Genomic DNA, 20,479 nt, shown 5'->3' with positions numbered 1-20,479 from the left:
AAATGCTTACCTTCTTTGCATCACCTCTCTGTTTCTACTTTCTATTCCCTCCTTCTGTTGCCTCTGAGGTCATACTATCCTCTCTGCACATAAAGGTGTTACATCAGAAAACGTCTCTACCTCGCCCTCCTGCAAGCCACCAGTCAGAATGACCAACGTGTGTTGTTGTGTATCTGTCTTCTCAATGCTACAGTTTCCTGCAAGGTCAAAGTATTAAGATAGAAGATAGAAATGAGTGCAATTTAAATGCAACACAATTTGCGCCGCTAATGCTGCCAGGTCTGTAACACTGAGGCTCAATCAGCACCGTCGGCTCAATGAGCTGTCGAGACTGACTGCAGACTTTCACCCTTCAAACGGCTCAGCTCACACCGCAGATATGCATGAGTGTTAATACACACATAGAAATATCAGGGAAGCCCATGCAGCCGGGTCCGGTAACCGCCACCAGAGTGTGTGTGTGTGTGTGTGTGTGTGTGTGTGTGTAGCAGAGCAGAGGGTCGGCAACTCTCACGGCAGCATTGTGACAACAGATGGAGCCTTTGATATCTTCCCTTCAGATCTTTATTTAAATAAACAAGACACAAAATGAGACAAAAGATTAAAAGGGCAGGTTTGTGTTTACGTCACGTGGGATGAAACGGACGTGTGCTGTGAGAAAGCGAGACACCGAGAGGCACAGGTCTCCTATATAACGGGAATTCCACAGGCTATTGGTGCAGCTGGTGAACTGAGTGGGCACGCTGCTCCGCACTTCGGCATAAGAATAGCCGCCGTGCAAACGCACACATACGCCGGTGCCGAAAATACAAAGAGGATTACTACGGCTGCAGAAATACCCGCGCTCCGGCACCTTCTGACGGGGGGAAATGAAAGGCATACAGCTTGCTCATTATAGCATCTGGTTTGTCTTGGTGTTTATGTGTGAACACCACATATGAATATCCAACTCTGGCTCCACACTCAGACCTAGATTCCTACTGTAGCTAATACACACACACACACACAAAAGCAACACACCAGTAGCTTAGCTTTACACACACGCCAGATGCGCTAACATTGACTTGGTTAGAATATTTCATGCAATCAATGCCCTTATACGCATAACGCAGTTTAGATTTAGTTTAATAAATGATTTATGCCAAGAGATGTGTCCGAATATCCATGTCCAAATGATTAAGGCAACAGTACAGAGGGTGAGAAGTTCATTCAATTCATTTACTTGCAAATCAGCTGCATTCAAACACCATGACGTCACCCATGACACCTTGAGTGTTGACCTGTGGATCACATGGTAGCCACGCCCGAAAGCATTTCCAGCTTCATGTTGTTCTAAATGGGACCGTAAGTTACTAAATGAGCACCACGCTGTGTTGAAGAAGACTTGAAACTACGACGTTTACTGAGGTAATAAATCAAGTTAGGAGTAGGGTCATTGTCTCATAGACGCCAGTAGAAAGAACGCAGGTTTAAGGCACTTCGGCGTTGGCTTCACTTTTCAGAACCGGAGGTTGCTGCCTGTTGCAAAAATGAGGTTGAATGCAGGAATTCTTGACAGCAAACAACATGCCGTCCTCTAAGGGTAGATACAGAAAGATACACGAGGCCAAGGGTCAAGAACCGGTTGCACAGGACTTATGCTTAAAGGGTCCAAGACTTGGGAGTTTGAAATCATTCCATATTGCCAAGAATGACAACGTGTTTCAACACTTGACACTGGCTACACTAAAGGCAAATGAACATCTAGGGTCAGAGAAAGTAAAGTAAATTGGCAGCGCTTGATAAACACGTACATACAAGAGGGATGTTGAACTACACCCAGGGAATCATTTGGCAGTTGAATACAGTGATTTCTTCGCCCCTATTTGTTGAGTCGGTGAATGAGGAAGGGTATAGCTCAAGGAGAACAAATGTCCCGCTGCTTCAGGGGGCTTTGAAGGGGTCGGTGGGTGTGTGGTTGAAGCTAGCGTCAGTAAAGATGGCCAAGGTGCCCACGGTGGTGAAGACGACGAAGATCCAGAGGAACATGCGGTCCACCACCATGGCCACGTACTGCCAGTCCTCTTTCAGCTGGACATGGACGGATGGATGAAAGGGAGGACATACAAGGGGGGGAGAAGGAGAGGATGGGAAGTGAGGGAGTGAGGATGTAAGATAGGAGCGGTGTGGAGCGTGGGAGAAGACAGAGGGGATGAAAAGAAAAACAGGGAAGAGTTCAGAAACCGCATGATTGCTCTTCAAAAGAACCAAGAAACAAAATGAATAGAAGTGATAAAAGACTGAGGAGCATTACAGCTAACACGGGACGGCAAACCTACCGCATCGTAGTCCTTCGCCGCCTGCAGAGCCTTAGCGATGAAGGTGATGGCCTCGATGGCTGACTTGAGCTCGTCAGGCAGCGTGAGGTAGCTACTGGGGCCGTCGATGAACTTCCTCAGATCTGTACACATTCCCTCCGGCTGATACCTAGATGGAGGCACGCATCAGCAGTCATGTCACAGGAAAACATCCACAGAGCACAGAACACTTGGTACAACACGTAGGTCTCGGGATTGATTCAGGAGAGTATGTAGCGAGTGCACGTGAAGTGTCGCCATCCAAACTGAACACACACACACACACACACACACACACAAGAGTGCAGAACGGAGCGACGCGCGAGCAGATGTCGGTCCAGACTAATTAAAAGCTGTGGAATAGTAAAGCGTTTACGGGGCAGGCTGCACGTCTACTTTATGTCGTTCAGAGAGGAATAAAGAGAAGGTCAGAGGAGCTCCCCGGACTCGCTCTGCCAGCGTGGGAGTCGCCGCTCTGCATCTGCTGACTGGGCAGCTCCGGCTGACAAAACCCTGCGAGTGTGTGTGTGTGTGTGTGTGTGCTGCTGTGTTTACTTGTTGCCCTCAGTTACCAAGCGTCAGCTGCGATGGCGTGCCAGCGGTTGCTGTGGTTGTCTGCGCAGCTCTGCTGTCACTCACAACTTTTCACGCGACAGGTCTAACAGAAGGCCAAAGTTGTTTTCATTCGTTACCAAAATCATCACAAAGAACATTAGCTTAGCTACCGGGCATACCCGACCAAGTAGCAGCTAAAAACACCCGACTGTACTGAATAAGGCGAAGGGGCAACTGATTGCTTATGAATTTAACTTTTTTTCTAAGGAGGTTATTTCTTGTGTCAAAATCTTTGTAGTGTTGTTTTTACACCCAGCTGTAACCTTTTCTGCTGGCAATTTCCCTGCTGAATTTGAGCTCATAGTTGTACAGGGTGTCCTTGAGAAATGACACACGGATTTCATTTTGGTCGCCTCCAGTCGAGCGTCAAGACTAAAATAAGTTGAAGAAGTGATACAGCACGACTCGCTGTGCAGGACGTCGCCGCTAAAGGATAATTGTGGCTTATAAAGGTGTAGTCGGTTTAGTTTCTCCAGCTTACTCGGTCTCATGTCACGTGTTTCCTGTCTCTCTCTACGCTGTGACTGTCGAAGCGTAAAACAAAAAACAGAAAGGTGGTCTTTAAGTCGGCCTGTGATATGTTCACATTGAAATGTTCAGGTAATGATTTTACAGTTCATCTCCCTTTTCTCTTCCATTTAAGGTTCGCTATGGGATCGTTAAAAACCTGTCTAACTGCATGTGCTGCTCGGCATTTCAGACGTTTTTATTTTAATTTACAAACGTTATTATCGCGCATAGAATCAAGGGTTTAAACATAAGACTATAAGAAATGAAATTAAATGAATGTAATGACATTTCTGGACACATTAGATTCAAAAGAATCAGAAATACACAAACGCGTGGTTCATATGCGCACAAATGAACATTATGAGACATTGATTGTGAACCTGCATATACTGTTTGTAAAGGTCATATGAATTAAACCGTAAATAATGTTCTATTTCTCCAGCAGTATTCCCCTTTAATAAAGTCACTAAAAACTCATCTACTCTCGGTCCTTGCCACGACTTTGTCCAAACGCATAACACTCTGACCAAGTAACGTTACTCTCCTTGCAGGAACAGCTGCCGTTTCCTTATGAAACACCTCAAATATGAAACACCTCACATGTTCTCGCTCCTATGAGGAACAAAAACACTCAGATGAAATGAGTTGCAGGCCCGGCAGCGCACCACCAGAGGGCAGTAGGGCGCCATCTCTCTCACTAGAAATCATTAAAGACGTGTAACCTGACAGACTGAGTACGGAGCTGTTTGGTATTCAGTGCAGCAGTTTGGTGGTTTACAATGCAGCGCTGCCGTCGCTGCTGCTGCTGCTGCTGCTGCTGCTGCCAGTGTGGCACGTGAAGAGGCTGAGACCTAAGAGAGGTGGAGCCTCATCAGATGGAGAGAGAGAGCGAGATAAGAGAGGGAGGAAGAGAGAGACTCAATTTGGCCTTTTAACCCCGTCTCACTTTTTCCTCCTGCGTGGCTCAAAGTAGGACTTCATCAGCGAGAAGTAAATGACTATTCAGGAGACTAATTCAACTAAAACTGGCTGCGTCTGGTGCCAAGACATGCACTAAACCCAATTAAGAAGGAGAGTGTGAATGTGTGGGCTCAAGAGAGATACTGCTGTCTCATCAAATTGCTCTAATAGAGCCCCCCCCCCCCCCACCCCTCCCCTCCCCCTCCTTCTCTCACCTAGACACGCAGCGTCCTGCTCTGATGCGTCAAGAGTCGATTTGTGAGGGGTCATTATTATTTTAGCAACGATTCTTTGCCGCCTCCCGTCTTTTCCCTCCAGGCATATTTCACTTCTCACGGGAGGCGAAGGATGGAGAGGGAGCGACAGCTACACACTGTGAGGAGGAGCTTTGAGGTATTAATGGAGCAACAGGGAGGCCGGATAGTTAAGGGTGTCACATAGTCGCTGATTTACAGTGAAGTACAGCTCCTCGTTCTACCAAATTCACCTGAGCAAGGTCAGCCGTTACCTGAGAACCAGGTATAGAGACTAGGCTGATAAGAGCGCTTATGAAATACAAAAATATAAGTCATTTTCTGGTTTCTGCCTGTCTGTCAAAGCATAGACAGGCCCGTACCTTCAACGTTTTTTCAAACTAAAATTACAGCTGGATCTGACACAAGAAAAATAGCTTTTTTAAATTATATATACACTTTATTTAGCATGGTACTCCCTACATATGAATCTAAGCACTGCCCTGGTGCAAACACCTCTCACATTTAAAACCAAAGATCAGAAAGCTAAGAGCTAACGTACTTTGCAATGGCTCCAAAAATGAGGCTAATTTTATTTGGCAGCCTAAATTTTGGCAATAAGTGCAGCCTTGACTGCAAGCATATACAACATGACACAGTGCTATTAGCACACAGGACCTGTGATATGTGACCTCAGTGCAACCTTAACCCTAGAGCTCTTCGTGCATCTCCATTTCTAAATCTAAACAACGACTGCAGTACAGGCAGGAAGTGTGGCATCGTGCACTAAAACTCCCGTCTTTGCATATTTGCGGTAACTGCTATAATAATAATAATGTTTATTAATGTAGACTGAGAGCTCGATTTCATGAGGAAAAATGCAAGCTTTCAGAAAACAGGAAATGCTGGCCAGCTGACTTCAAAGATAACATCCTACGCAGACCTCAACCTGAAACTCCTAAACACAGAAGGCGATGCGTAAACGCGTGAATGTAATTTCAGATTGCTATCCAACACATTTAGTGTCACTCCTTTTGCATACAACCCATGTTGAAGAGATCCAGATATGCACTATGTATTACAAGTGGATATACTAAGCATGGAAATGAAAGCTTTTCGGTGCGATGCTATTGCATGGGCTGAGGTCATAGAGGAGGTCATGGCTGAAGGTCCTCTATAAGAAAAGAGGAAAGCAAAAGAATGGCTCTCTATATTTGGAAGAGCTTTGTGTAAATAATGACACGTCTTAGAAATCTGACAGTTCATATCGTTACAAATGTGCATCTATTACTTATAGAAAGGTAGTTTCAGTAGTAATGGACCATTCAACCTAAGGACCCTGATTCAACTCCCAATCGCAGTCTGAGCATCGAAGTTGCGTCTGGTTACTAAATTCCATATTTAGATCATTAATATAGCAGCAGACAACTGTTCACTATGTAAATATATAGTGGAGTCATGTCCATCTGAGCAGAGAATGAAGTCACGCTCCCTCTTTGTGTGTTGTAATCCAAGCTTCTCTCTGCTTTGTTTACATCGCCGGGCTACCCGTGCGTGCTGTTAGCCCCAGCGGCTAGCTCGCGGCCACCGCTCTGCACTGAGCTCAAACGTCAGTCACTGCCAATAACGGCGTCCCGAACCGAAGGCTCCGTCATGGATGGAACTTGCACAGCCACTAACACACACACACTTGAGGCTCCACAGCGGGTTGCGGTCTCACCTGTTGGGCTTAGGGAACAAGATGGAGGAGTCGGGCTTGCGGATGAAGTATTCATCAGCCGCCTTGCTGATGGTGAACACCTTTTTCTCTCGACGGGGCATCATCTCCAGGGATAGCGGGGTCTCAACCTTTGGCCTGAGCATGCCCAGGTAAGGAGGCAGCAGGTGGATGAAGATCTAGGGAGACAGAGCGTTGGCTCAACAACTTACAATATAATCAGTTTCTTACAGCTTCCACTTCTTCTGATTGTGTTATTTAACTGTGCTTTCCACTTTCAGTGAATAGCTTGTTGGCTCTCCCAGACCTCCAAACGCTATCGTCTTGGTCTGGTAATAAAAACAGATTTGTTGGGATTCCTGTTTGGTGATTTACTGGGCAGCTGGAATGTACTCGCCCTGTATTTGCCTATTAAGGCTGAGGAATGAGTGAAAATGTTGAATTTAGCAGTGAGATAACCTTTGAGAACAGTTTGCTGCTGAACGATGTGGGTGGGGGAACCAAATCGCTAATGCTTTCCAATTCCTCAACGTCGACCCTCAAGGTGTCTTTGAGCAAAGGAGGAAACGTGAAGTCTGGATACTCCAGTGGAGCTCTTCAGTAAAGACCGAGCTCTGCTTCAGTTGTACCGGGAAGCTCCCAGATGTTATTAAAACAGAGATACATGTTTAATAAAACCGGAGTACTCCCTGGCTGTCAGACTTGGAGTTGCTCTTCAATGGAATCAGATAAAACATTAAATCATTGAGCCAAATGTTTGTTTTGATCAATATCATAAACGCTGTTTGGCTCCGTTAACGGCTCTTTTATCTACACTGTTAACGTGATTGGATATCCTTCTTTTGAAAGAACTCTTGGCTCGCCTGTATTGACAGATGGATGTCAATAAACGCCCATCGGCGAGGACCATACTGCACTGCAGCTTCAGTGGAGAGTGTAAACGGGAGTTGAGGCCGCTTGACTTGCATTATCGTTTCAAAGAAAAAAAGCATGACTTAGCCATCATTCAGAATCAAACACGGCCATGTCCTTATGTGACCGTTCTTTGTATCCTCCCGTTTCCCAGCACTCTGCAACACCTGTCGTATATCCCTCAGACAGCAGGGCAGTGAGTCACACACAGTGACATGATCGCAGCAACAAAGAGCAGCCAAACAGAGGCAGATCCAAGACATTATACGATGCTAGCATGGCTACACTTAACGGATATTTCTGAAGGATACTCTGCATGTTAAAATTGGACTATCAACAATGGATAAAAGAGGATAATATATTTGAAGGACGAATTAAAACACTACAAACGATGTGCAAACTCCTGGCTGTGGTCCTGGTGAGTTTTTGGCTGATTCTCCCCACATTCTAAGGAAAGCCAGCCAGACCAGCTCATCTGACTGATGAATGGTGAGCCAGAGCACCTTCCAGTATCCCCAACATTGGCTCTGCTTTTGGAATATTCCGCTTGTGACACCCGCTCAACTGTGAGAGGATCCAGGGAATGTCACTTCACACTGACTATGTGATTGAAAAACAACACAAACAGCAGCCATTAGGATGAAAACATTTTCATACACGTTCCTCACTGACCCCATGTGACCACCTGCTATACTTCCCAAAGCTCGTCACATCATTGACTATAAGACTTCCCTCTGGAGAGCTCCCCTTCATCTAGAAAGACATCCCTTATTTAAGATAATTGGCTTTGAGGATTCATTTGAAAAATGGCAGCACCAGCTTCTAAGTGATGCCATTAAAGTACAATACCTGGAATAAAAGAATGCTAAGAGAAGAAAAATCAATGTTTCCATTACTTTTCAGATCATAATTATTGCATTAGGAGTATGAATAGATGCCATTAGATTATTATTATCTCCACCAGATTAAGTGTCTGGTCTTGATCTATTTAATTGTCCGTTTTATACACTGCTGACTCCTCACTCCTCTTAGTGATCAACAGCTGCTTCAATGTGCGCTCTTAGCTATCAGCGGTATAAACGGCTCTATTTTTCCATCAACACTGAGGCACATGATTGTGGGTCAAATGTGCGCAGCGAGTGTGTGGTTGAGCGTGAGAGGGAGACTGTGCTCGTGGCAGACAGCCGGGGGGCATTTGGAGCAGAAGAACAGGTGAGCAGCGAAGTCGTCCAGTGGCCGTAAACTCACAGGGTTGATTACAGTTTGCCCACGAATAAACACTGCAAAAAATACCCATAAACTTCTGGTGTCTTGCTTCCCATCTCCTGGGCTACAGGGAAGGGAGAGTCTGTGTAGTAATAAACCAGGGGTAGCCATTACAGCAGTGGTCATTGCAGACACACCTGGCGGAGGTCTGCACTCTGCTGAGTGCACTTTTCTTTTAACAGTGTACATTAAAGTGTGCATATTATCTCTTACTTGTTGCTCCTTTTCGCCTTGGATTACAATGAGTTCCGGGGTCAGGAATAAGACACACACACCTGAACATTCTTAAAATGTCTGTTTTGTGCACAAATCTTTCCTTTTCACATGTCATGGCACCGGTCGTCCGAAGGAGGAGGAGTGAAAAAAAGCAGAACCTGTCATGTTCTTTTCTCCCATCAATCCAGTACCGAGCGGTTTAGTTTCATTAAACGATGCGAATCACCTGTGTATGATACAAGCCTTTCGGAGGTGAGCATTCCCTGAAAGCGTGACAGAACTTGGAGCAAAGCATAGAGCTGCTGCTCAGGCCTGTAATTAGCTTCCCATAATGTACATCGAGGGCAACAACCACTGATGGGGGCCAATGGTAGAACATGACATTCAGGTTGTTGAGGACTGTCGACCTAATACTGCCTGGACCCAAACTACTACTGCCTACATCTCAGAATGATCATAGTAATTAACATGGCATTAATTAATTAAAGGCCCCCCATTACTACATTAATAATGAATGCTGTGCTTAAGTTATTTCATTTATTTTCTGGTATATTCACTTATTCCTCTTCATCACGAGCACATTGTCATGTCTGCACATGCTTGCGTGCTCATAAGAAGGTCCCTACAGGACAATAACGTATACATTAGATGTCACTGGTGCTATAATTAGTTGGATTACCTTGAGTCTATTCAGGTCTTGTTGGTATTAATAACCAGTCTTAGTTTTGTTGAATACAGTTCGGTGAACAAAGCTTTTAAATTTGACATTGTATAGCAAGCATACACTATGAAGCCTTGATGGTCTCTTTATGGAGAGGAAGGGTGTACCCTAATCCGGGGACCTCACCTTGCGGATCCACATGGGCATCAGGTGGGTGCTGGGCGAGCGGTGGTGCAGGTTTAGGACGACCACGCTGAGGATGACAGAAAATGTGACCAGGATCATGGTGAACATGATGTAGTTGACGATGATGGGGACGCCCAGCGAGGTCTCCGGGATCTTATCCGCCAGCAGCAGCAGGAACACAGTGAGGGTGAGCAACACGTTGATTGACAGACCCATCTTCTCTCCTGGTGGAGGGGAAAAAGCAGACTTTTCTTACGAATTAGGACGACACATTGTGGTTTGCAAAAAACGTACAATGCCCAACATTTTGTTCCTGGGGACTGGGCTGCTAATCGTTTTCACTCTTATTCTACAATTACAACACGTTCCTTTCTAGTTTTACCAGCACATGGTTTGTTCCTCCTTCAGCTGATGTACTATTTTAGCCGCAGCTGGTCCATGTAATTCACCAGTAATGGCTCTAATAGAAAATTCATCTCCCATTCTAAGTGATTCTGATCAGTAGAGCCGGGCCTCCCAGGTGGATTTAGTGGTCACTTACAAACTGTGTTTACCACAGATTGGCTGGAGTTGGTGGGTAATGAGAAACTGATTAGGGCAGTGCATGCTCCCTCACTGAGCAACTGTCAAAACAAGAGGCGTGTTCTTCACCTCAAGCTCAGAATGCGAGAGTTTAGGTTGCCAGGTGATCTCTGGGAGGTACAGTGTAAAAGAAAAAAATATATATATATATATTTAAATAAATAAAAATATATTATACAATAATATGGAGCAGTATCAAAGATAATATGTAAACAGCATTGGAATCAACTTTTAAAAAAGTGTTATTTATGTGAAATTGTAGAATGTAAACTCTTCCTGATGTTATTACCAATTCCCCATAGCTGTAGGCTGTATGGTTTCTATATGCCTCTATGAGCTGAAATGAGTCATTTCACATCAGGCAGTGTGTGTGTGTGAAGGGTTCAGCAGGTTCTTATTGGAGTCACACTGCAGGATGAAATGGCCTGTGTTGCTCCTCTGATTCTTTGGGCCTCCACTAGTGCAATTTGCTGCTGCGTCTGCGGCTGATCACAGACCACCTGGGGGTATATACGGGCTAAGGAGCTGTACTTCTGGGCCTCTTGGCCATTTTCTGCAGCCCTTTGAGCCCCAGAGCATCTGTGTATTGTGAGCTATTTGGTCAGAAATCACAACTCTACTGTATGTTGTAGCCAGCTTAATGTCGGTCAGTTTAACACCTACACACTGAATAGCCAATGAATGCAAAGTCTATGACAAAGTACAGTCTTAAAGCTGATTACCACAATTACATTTTAGAGGTTATTGATTCAGCGGTGCTCTACGGGAAGCAGCTATCTAATCTGAAATGGAATCCCTTTGTGACAGTAATTGGACGAATGTGTGATTGCCCAATTCAACCAGACCCCACGAACACAATTAGGAGATGGTAGAAGCCGTTTTAGAGAGCGACGATAAGGCTAATGATCCGAACCAAAGCTAGATCAAAGTGGAAGGCTGTGTGCGTTACTGGCATCGTTTGCATACCTGCGTCAGGAGGCAGGTAGAAGTTAAAGATGGCGATGATGGTGATGAGGATGCAGGGGAGGATGATGTTCAACACGTAGTACAGGGGCTTCCTCTCTATGATGAGGTAGAAGGTCATGTCCTCGTACAGATCATCGTTCATGTTCTTCCTGCACGGCTTGTGTGTGATGTGCCACTCGCCGCCCTCTGGGGAAACGTTCAACATTTCACAAACTTTTGATCAGCGAAATGTCGGCAGCTAATCTCCATACCCCAAAAGCAGATACGTTAAAAACACTCTAGTGACTCTGGTTCAGATATTAGGCAGATGCAAAAGGGCCTAATGAGGGAAAACTAAAAAAAGAAGAGCGAAGTCATTCACTGTATCATGCAAAGGAATATACCAGCCCCTCACTTAATGTCTCATCAAACGTTTCCCTTGCTTCCTAAAAGCCTCCTATTCCCTTCACTGTTCCATCCATCCATCCATCCATCCATCCATCCATCCATCCATCCATCCATCCATCCATCCATCCATCCATCCATCCATCCATCCATCCATCCATCCGTCCATCCGTTCCCAACCAAATTCTCACCAGTGTAAGCTTCGTCCAGCTGGATCTCCTTGATCTCCTTGCCTTTTGAGTCCAGTGCGTACTGGATGTCGATCTCTGTCGAGTCGTACGTGTAGGAGCGGAACTGCATGGTGCAGTTCTGCCAGTCAAACGGGAAATACGTGACCTAGACACAAACAAACAAACAAACAAACAAACAAACAAACAAACAAACAAACAAACAAACAAACAAACAGTCAATTGAATGCAAAGCAGGAGAATAGACGGAGAACATTGGGCCTCACTCGTGAATGATTTCCTATTTTTTCTCTTATGTTTGTTCTTGCAAAAAGCAATAAGGAGGAAAATATGAAAATCCGACGTGGGATTCATGAAACGTGAGTTAACGGCCAAATGTGTTCTCACCCACCTGAGTATGAGATGAATTGCGTTTGATCTTAAATCGGATGCCGGGGCAATTTGCCTCGGTAATCGAAAAACGGCTTATGAGCCACTCGTCACTCTCAGCAAACAAATCTGCTCCATCTTTAAATCTCCTCTCCTCTCAATGCAGGGAGCAGACGGAAAAATAAGCCATTGCCACTTCGTACTACTTTATGTACTGTGAAGAATCCTAACATATTGTGTGTGATGTCATAACTAACGATTGGACAGGTGCGTGTTTATGTGTGTTTGGGGGCGTATCGGTCATTAAGGCCAGAAGAAGGTCGCAAGTATTAATGAATGCCACAAAAGTTATTACATTGTATTCACGCACAATTTCAGATCGAATCATGCACGAAGCCCAGTGTCTCCAAGTTTAAGTTTGTGTGGATGCGTTTACCTTAACTCCACAAGAGCTGCAGTAGAGTGCAGGGGGAGTCCAGGTTACTCTGCCGTTACTGTAAGCCTGGACGTGGACATGCAGCGCTACGTGAAACACCCCGTCATTACTGCAAACACAAATGAAATACTATTAGAAACTTTTCTTTTCTTACACCTGTACGTTACCGTCACAATAGGATTGCACTTGGAAAACGTCTTTCTTGAACCCCGTACAGCTTTGGATAAGTTGTAAATCACTGCCTCGCTGCTTAAATATGACAGCATGGCAGCATAGACTGGGGGGGGCGAAGAATTCTCGCTGCAGGCGGACTGACTGCGTGTGGGACCTCTGACCTGTCTTGAGGTTGTGCTTCTTTCTGTTCAGAGTCTGCACGTTGTCCCTTATTGACCCACAGTTACTTCGTCACAAGTTGCCTCTATGAAATGATACGTACTGCACGAAACCCACTAAAAAACATTTTAATTGGCACGGATGAAACGGAGGAACACACTTCACAGGACACTTCAAAGTGTACAGCACTAAAGCTGGATGTATACAGAGCTGTTTTGGCCATCGAGCTCATAACACGATGCACAACAAAGACATCAAGTCATTTAGACACAGATTTAGCCGTCTGTCAGGGTGCAGTGTTTGGCTTTTATGGCCCTGCTGCATTAACAAGGAGAGGCTTGTGTCTTTAAAGCCGGGCCCTCCTAAAACCCTGTCCCTGTGATCAGCATTGATCACACACGCACACACAGAGAAGGATATACACACACTTCTGCATTTGTGTGTGTGTGTGTGTGTGTGAGCGGTTCCGACGGCTCAGTTTTCAGGGAGCCATGCTGCTTAATTGCCTATAAAGTGTCGATGAATGGAGCAGTGGGGATATTTACAGCGGTGTTAATGGGAGTGTGTGCGAGGGCGTAAGAAAGAGAGACCGCACTGGGCTGCTCCAAGTATCTTCAGTTTCTAATTTAATGCTGTGACATAGAGTTTTCCATTACAGAGGTGCTGTACTGTACCTGGGTCTTTAACCTAATGTCCACTGGTTGCAGCCGCGTGGTGCTCTGACTCCATCACACCACAAACAATCTGCTGCTGATTCCTCGATCAGCACAGTAACAGATCATCTGTGATCATCTTGTTTTAATGACTTAAATCGCACATTGTCTTGTTCTTATTCTCTATATTGATATTAATAGTGGAGGAAGAATTGTCGCAATCCTTATCCTGCACTCTGAAGGATTAAGAAAAACACATGTTTATGAAATATCCATAAAGATAAGTCAATAACTATTCAAATCTACACTCATTTAAATGAAATACATTCACTAATTAATTTTGTGCTTCAGAAATGCAAGCAGGTTCTGGCAAAATGCTAACCTGGCCCGTCAGATGGTTTGTTACACAGAACCTCCTGAGAAGCCGACATTGGAAACTATCTAGAAAAGGGCAGAAACTTTCCAAAAATACTTGGCAGGTGATTGGATGAACCACCTGTCAATCAAACTCTTGCTGAAGCCAGTCCATTGAGACATCTCTTCCATGGAGAAAAGCCTTCAGAGTGTCGTTCTTTGCTCTCTCTTTCAATGAAGAAATACTCTCCAGTTCTGATATAACTGATGCTATTACAGCGTCTATCCTCACCTCTTTAGGAGCCGCCATTTTTGTTTTGAAAGAACAAACTAGCCGTCTCTCTGTGTCGCGTCACACACACCTAAACCACGGCCATAGCTGTCAGTAGCTCCTCACGGGTCACTGATTGGTCCGTGCACTGGCTTACCGGACACAAACGCATAACTTCCAGCCTGACGAGATGGATTATGGGATATATGAGCACACGATTCTCTGCTAAAAAGACACTCCAGTCATGATAGCTGGAGTATTGTCTCCAGCAGACCCAGCTGAGACGAGTCATGGGGGTAAAACGGGGGGTTAAGATCTTTTAAACAGATTTAAGATGCTAAAGTGTCTTCAACATCACCTTGTCTTTCAACCAAAAGACTAAAAATACCTGAAATGATGTATTATGACCTTGAGTGCACAACTCGACTCAGACTGAATAAATAAGACAAACATGATCATAATTCAGTGTCAGCAGAAAGAAAAAAGGAATTATTGAGGTTGTGCCAAAGGTTGTCCTCACAAGACGTTTGTCATATTGTCTCTCACAGAGGGAGCAGCAGCCACACCATGTGTGTGAAGGTAAAGACTAAACGCCCCTCAGGGCCTACGCAGAAAGCATCCTACACACAAACTAAAGAAACAGTTTTTAAAAAGGAGGAAAGTGACCAAACGCTTCCTCCTCCCGACTCTCTTGTCGCTGATTAATTCATGCCAACGTTGAGTGCAGCGCTTGTGCTCACTTATTTATGAGGACTATGTCCGGCAGCCAAACCTTCCCAGCGGGGATACGCATCACCTCAATCCCATCATGCTCCTTGGGTTTCCATGACAACCGATGATCCGTCCACTCCTGTCGGGAAAGAGTTTGTTTATGTGTCGTACATATAAAAGGACGAGAGGGACATAAGGGGGGGGGGGGACTTTACATTTACACATGTAACAAATTTGTCATTTCATCAGTTTTATTTTTCATCACTGCTGTAATTAGTTTCCACAGGGATTATTCCCTGGTGCATTTGTCCTCGCATAACAAAATAACATTTACATAATATTTCATTTGGCACATGCTCTGTCTTATTGGGACGACTCCTAGCGTTCCCTCTTGGTTGTTTCCGTGGTGTACGGACACTGAGCTGAACACAAAGAGGTCTTACATTAACACAGGTATTTGCAGTCACAGTTGAGTTGGTCAAACTGATGCGAGGAAGTCATTCACCTCCAACCGCTGTGCATTAATGCATGTACCTTTGTGTTTTAGTAGAGCAACAAACTGCTGACCGAGCGCTGTGATGCACCGTGTGCTGAGAAAAGGCTTGAAATCTACCAGCAAAAATGTAGAAACTCCACTTCTGCAGCCTCAGCACACAGGGAGACATGAGGTGTAGTGAGAGGAGCCACACTCACACACTTACCAGATTCATGACGACAACGGTGCTCATCTCTTCATTTTTCATGTTCTGGAACAAAAATGTGGAAAATGATCATTCATACAACAGAACACTGTCACAACGTGGCATCTTCCAAGCAGTTATGTGATGATTTCGACTGCAGTCTTATGCTTTTGGCCATTCTGACAACAGTTTATTCACTTACCTCCAACATTTTGAACACTGGGAATCGGGGAATAGTTTTAGACTGATCTGATGTGACAAGATCAAACAGCTTAAAGTGGTCTATCTCACAGTGTTTCCTGTTTAAAGCAGATTGCGTGCATAAGAGATGATGAATGAGGTATTAAACATGTTCCAGTGATCTGAGAAGGCGGAACAAGACCCACGTATCTCGTCCTCTCGTTCAGCGAGCTTCCCCTTGTGCTGCTGCAGCCTTTACATCAGTCTGATGGTATTGAAGCGATATGAAAATGTAACTACATTACTGTCAGGGATTATGATGTGAAAGTGAGCAGGGTGCCTCATCAGACATGAGACCATCAGAATAATGTAAAGGGCTGCACGTCTAAAAGGGGCTCGAGAATGTAGATTTTAAAATAAAGGACTGTTAATGTCCCTTAAATAGTCATCTCACTGGACTCCAACGTGCACTTTTGGCTCAACTATTTGGGATTATTTGAAAGGTTTTGTTTAAAATGTGTTTCAGGAAGTGAACCAGAGCTGTGAGATATTTTCAATACCAAACAATTAACTCTTGCTAATAATAATGTTTCAGATTTGCCTTTTCATGCCCAGTTGATGTGCATGCAGTATGTAGACATATAGTTTCAGTACCGCTGCTGAACGGTCATACCATGACTATGAAACAAAGACATTATGGCTACATAACTCACAGACTAAACAGCTCATAGTCACCCAGGACAGAGCTCGTGCTCGTGTCCACTACAGGCAACGGATGAACGCATGTGTGCGTGTGATTGTCTATCCAGCAGGAAGGTGGAGCTTCCCTGGGCTGGGCCTGCTATTTTAGACGCTGGGAGGAATGTCAGGGAGACAGCTGGGGCAGAAACAGGGAGGGTGGGGGGGGGAGAGCGTAGAGGGAGGCTGAACCATCTCGCTCTCTCTCACCCTCACACAGACACGTCTCATCACTGACCTATCACTTACCGATTATTACTCCTGTGACCGTTCGGAGGTAACTCTAGGGGGGGGGGGGGGGGTGTTAATAATAATAACACCGCTGTTATGCAGCTGATTAGTTCTGGGCATATGAGGGACAGAGCATCGAAGTGGGTCAGTGTTCACAATCATTCCACCGTGTGACCGCCTCTCCTGAGCGACACTGACCTTGAGCGGAGGTGTAAGGAGCGTGCTCGCTGTAGTCAATGTGTATGTAAATGTGACACTGTGTGAATGTGTGTGTCGGCCAGTGCGACAGAGAAAAATGAATGAACAGATAAAGTGACCTGGTGTGTGTGTGTACAATTGTTACATAGAGACAGGAGCCCAGTCAGTGCAGGCTGCTAAAACCCTATTTACCAGCTTGGGTGAATAGAAATCCAGTGCTGCGCATCAGTAGCATAACTCTGTGTGCCATTTGACTCAGCAGGACGGCAAGCGCTGAATCCAGAACCAGATGGCTCTCAGATATATTCACTGTGTTGAATTAAAAACTGTGTTTTGTTATCCTGTCATGTACAGTGGTCCTCAGCATGGGGAGCCACCACTGTGCTTAATACCTTTACAGAGACATCATCAGAGGCATAGGAAGCCCAGTATTGACGGCCATACAATAGGTGCTGCCCAGGAGATTAAGTGTCTTGACTGTCACGTGAAAACCAGTCGCCCAAATTTTTTTGGGCATTTCTGTAAACCAGGGGATAAAATGAAGGCAGATGTGACCAAATGCAAAAACATCGGCATCGACATGTTTTCCTTGAGACAAGAATGTAACTTATTTGGTGTTGAGCATTTTTTAAATTTTAGAGTCGGAGAGCTGGTGGATGGTTTGGACTGTTTCTTGTCATATCCTGTACACTTGTTTTGTGAACATTCTTGTCGTGCGTGTACATGTATGTAAATATGCGTTAAGTGTCAAGAGTCTCGTGCCTCACCAGTCCAACGAAGGAGGAAAGGATCATACCCACACGCACCACCACCCTGTCTTCAGGTTTGGAGGCTGGCCGCACCTTCAGGTTGTAGCCGGTAAAGAGCTGCTTCATCAGAGCCTTCTCCACCTCAGACGCACCTGAAGGACAAATAGGTAGACGACTTATATGACTTCATAAAGAAAGGACTATGAAGAATGCATTGCTTATGTTATTTTCGTTCAACAGTCAGGAAAGACATCAGCCAAATGAGTCTGCCGTTGCATCGTTCATTTATTGGTAGCTGTTCATAATCCATCGGCAGACGATAATAGTACTGACGTGGCTACTTTTGTGAAATAATTTCCTTTTCTATTAACCGCTGTCTGTCTCTCTCAGAGCTTAACATTCATAAAATGAACTCAAACACTGTGAACCAAAGTTTATGCTGGGTGCTGTGTGCAAAAATCCATCACACTGGTGACAAGTGAGGACGAAGCTCACTTGATTTGGCAGGCAAGGTGTGCTGTGCAACCAAATAAAAGAACCCTCGAGCTCAGTGGTCGATAAGAGCGCAGTGAGTGGATGCTTCCCAGAATTAGCCAGATTAGTTGTAGCCACTGTAAGTTAGGCGTTAGTCAATGGAATCAATGGAACATCCTCCCGATGCTTCCTAACTAGACAGAGTCCCGCCTTCTGCCCCCCCAGTCCATGTGGAGAGCGGAACAGGCGAAACACATCGGCTGATTTGCAATCTCGGAACCCACCGACTGTGGTCCGACAATGATTTAGCTTTTTTATTGGTTTAGGATTAGCTTGTAAACTGGCTACTTGTGAGTGTAAACAACAAGCACACAAAGAAAAGGACGTCTCGGCCCGGATATCCGCTGCCTACACTGGAGCCCCAGAAATAAAGCCCCCCGATGGGTTCCGAGATCAGCTCAAAATGAGCCTTTCATATCTACATGCAGAGTGGGTAGAGGGGTCTCTAGCTGCTTGCGATCTGCAACCGAACCACAAGATGCCACCAAATCCTACACACCGGCCATTCAACAGATAAAGCTCACCACATGAAAGCTCTATTAAAAGTCAAAATCCATGTCATAAATTCCCCTTAGACCATAATCCCCGTGTTTAAAGTAGCACTTTTAGTGAACGTACCGAAACCCAAACGATAACACTCCGCAGCAGTTTCATACATAACTCCTGCCTCATTTCCACCCATCTCCTCCTCAGTGTTTGGAAGGTTACACACATTTATAATCAGCAGCTCTGGCGATGCAGCATTCATCACGTTTGGCATAGCTGAGGCCCCAGCGGGATCGGACCCGACAGGAATAAATGACAACGATCACCGAGCAAGGCACCCCCCATTAGCTATCGGCACAGGCAAGCATGGCTGCTGACGGGCGAGGCTGGGAAGTGGGTGTAGGAGGCGAACATTTTGCATTCTCTTCCCCATCTCTGCCCAGTTCAGATGACTTGAAGGATGCTTGCCATCAATGTAACTGACGGCAGTAAAATACAGAGCAAATTTGAATGGCCATTTAAAGTCACTTTGATAAAAGCCAGAAGAAGCAAGCTAGTCCTCCTACTTTAAAAAAGGCACTTAAAATGTGCTTCCAGCTGTTATCCTGCACCATAACGTCACTCAACACCAGTGAGTGCACTTGTTTATTAGTGATAGGACATGATTCAACATTAAATACATCTTTCTCTGAGTGGTTTGAGTGCACTGCGCTGGTCCAGGCACCAATGCGTGGTTTCCAAATTATTAGCAGAAATAGAAGAAAGACATTGAATTCTCTGAAGGCCTCCTGATTAATAATGATTGTTTATGGCTGTCTCTGATGACATCTCGTTTCAGGAGTTATTTATTTGTTCACATGCTGGTTGACAGAATGATGACATAAGTCCTTAAAGATTTAAAGATCCCCTGACTTTACCTTTAATGCCGACAGATATCCAGAATCAATTCAAATAACATTACTAAAGTAATTTATGACCAAATACCTGAAAAACAAATCGCATTAGCATGGGCCTATTAGCTGTGCTTTCTGTTCAGCGCTAATTAGCTAATGTTAGCATGCTATCACACTGGTAAACATTAGCATGTTGGCACACAAGCCGCTTGTTAGCATGTTGATGTTAGCTAACGTTAAGCGCAGAGATGCTACAGACCTAAGACTTGTAGTCTTGTTATAATGTGTTTAATGTACCCATACAGTGTCTGTGTAGTGACAGCTGGTATTAACAGCTGTTTTATTTTGTTCATTGTGGCATTCCACGTGTGACATTGTGTATTTAAGAAGTACCGTTGTTCCATCCCGACATGGAGTTCTATAACATAGTAATAATACAGTATAATACAAATAACATGGTGTATTGTGTCAGCTAGTCCTTACCTCCCAATGCGCAGAGGCTGCCCACACAACATGCCAGCAGGAACAGATCCGGGCTTTTCATGGCGGCCTCCCGAACCAAACAGGTCTCTCCTCCGCAGAGCAGAAACTTAGTCGAGAACTCCAAACTTCTTTTTTTTTTGGTTCTTCTTCTTTTTCAATTCCAGCTCACTTGAACTCCTTAGTGTAAGCTGTGGTTTGGTCGGAGTGGACTGTTGTTGTCTGTCAGTCAGGCCGGCCTGGCCAACTGCTGTCTGCTCCAATTACAACCTTGGGGGGGGGGGGGGGGGGCGCGTGTGTGTCACTGTTCACCCCCTCGCGGGCTTCAGACGGAGACTCACTATTGGTCCAACACAAAGACCACGCCCCTTTTCCTCATTCAGTTTCCTGTTGCAAGTGACAGGTGTCCCTTTGTGCTCCTTCTCTATCAAAACAGGTACCCCGAGGGCCA

General features: G+C 45.0%; 1 protein-coding gene across 1 annotated transcript; it reads right to left on the bottom strand.

The window, feature by feature from the left end:
* Positions 1–600: 600 nt before the first annotated feature.
* On the bottom strand, positions 601–20,235 carry chrnb1 (cholinergic receptor, nicotinic, beta 1 (muscle)). The gene is made up of 11 exons (XM_079185107.1): positions 20,032–20,235; positions 17,654–17,787; positions 15,561–15,605; positions 14,889–14,998; positions 12,538–12,646; positions 11,736–11,880; positions 11,161–11,346; positions 9,613–9,836; positions 6,375–6,550; positions 2,319–2,466; positions 601–2,070 (listed from the first exon to the last, which is right to left on the bottom strand). Exons 1-11 carry the CDS (start codon positions 20,090–20,092, stop codon positions 1,924–1,926), a joined length of 1,485 nt encoding a protein of 494 aa, XP_079041233.1. The 5' UTR covers positions 20,093–20,235; the 3' UTR covers positions 601–1,923.
* Between the last annotated feature and the right edge of the window lie 244 nt (positions 20,236–20,479).

Source organism: Pholis gunnellus, assembly GCF_910591455.1.
Source record: "Pholis gunnellus genome assembly, chromosome: 23".
Lineage (NCBI taxonomy): Eukaryota > Metazoa > Chordata > Actinopteri > Perciformes > Pholidae > Pholis > Pholis gunnellus.
Note: the sequence above shows the minus strand (reverse complement) of the source record. Positions and strands in the feature narration are given on the sequence as shown.

What these genes read in the sequence shown, in the direction of transcription:
- chrnb1 (XM_079185107.1), bottom strand. Translation starts at nt 20,092, where the DNA reads ATGAAAAGCCCGGATCTGTTCCTGCTGGCATGTTGTGTGGGCAGCCTC. An exon ending in CCGTTGTCGTCATGAATCTG is followed by an intron (nt 14,999 to 15,560) that starts GTAAGTGTGTGA and finishes CTTTCCCGACAG; the next exon opens with GAGTGGACGGATCATCGGTT. An exon ending in CTACCTGCCTCCTGACGCAG is followed by an intron (nt 9,837 to 11,160) that starts GTATGCAAACGA and finishes CCCCTCCACCAG; the next exon opens with GAGAGAAGATGGGTCTGTCA.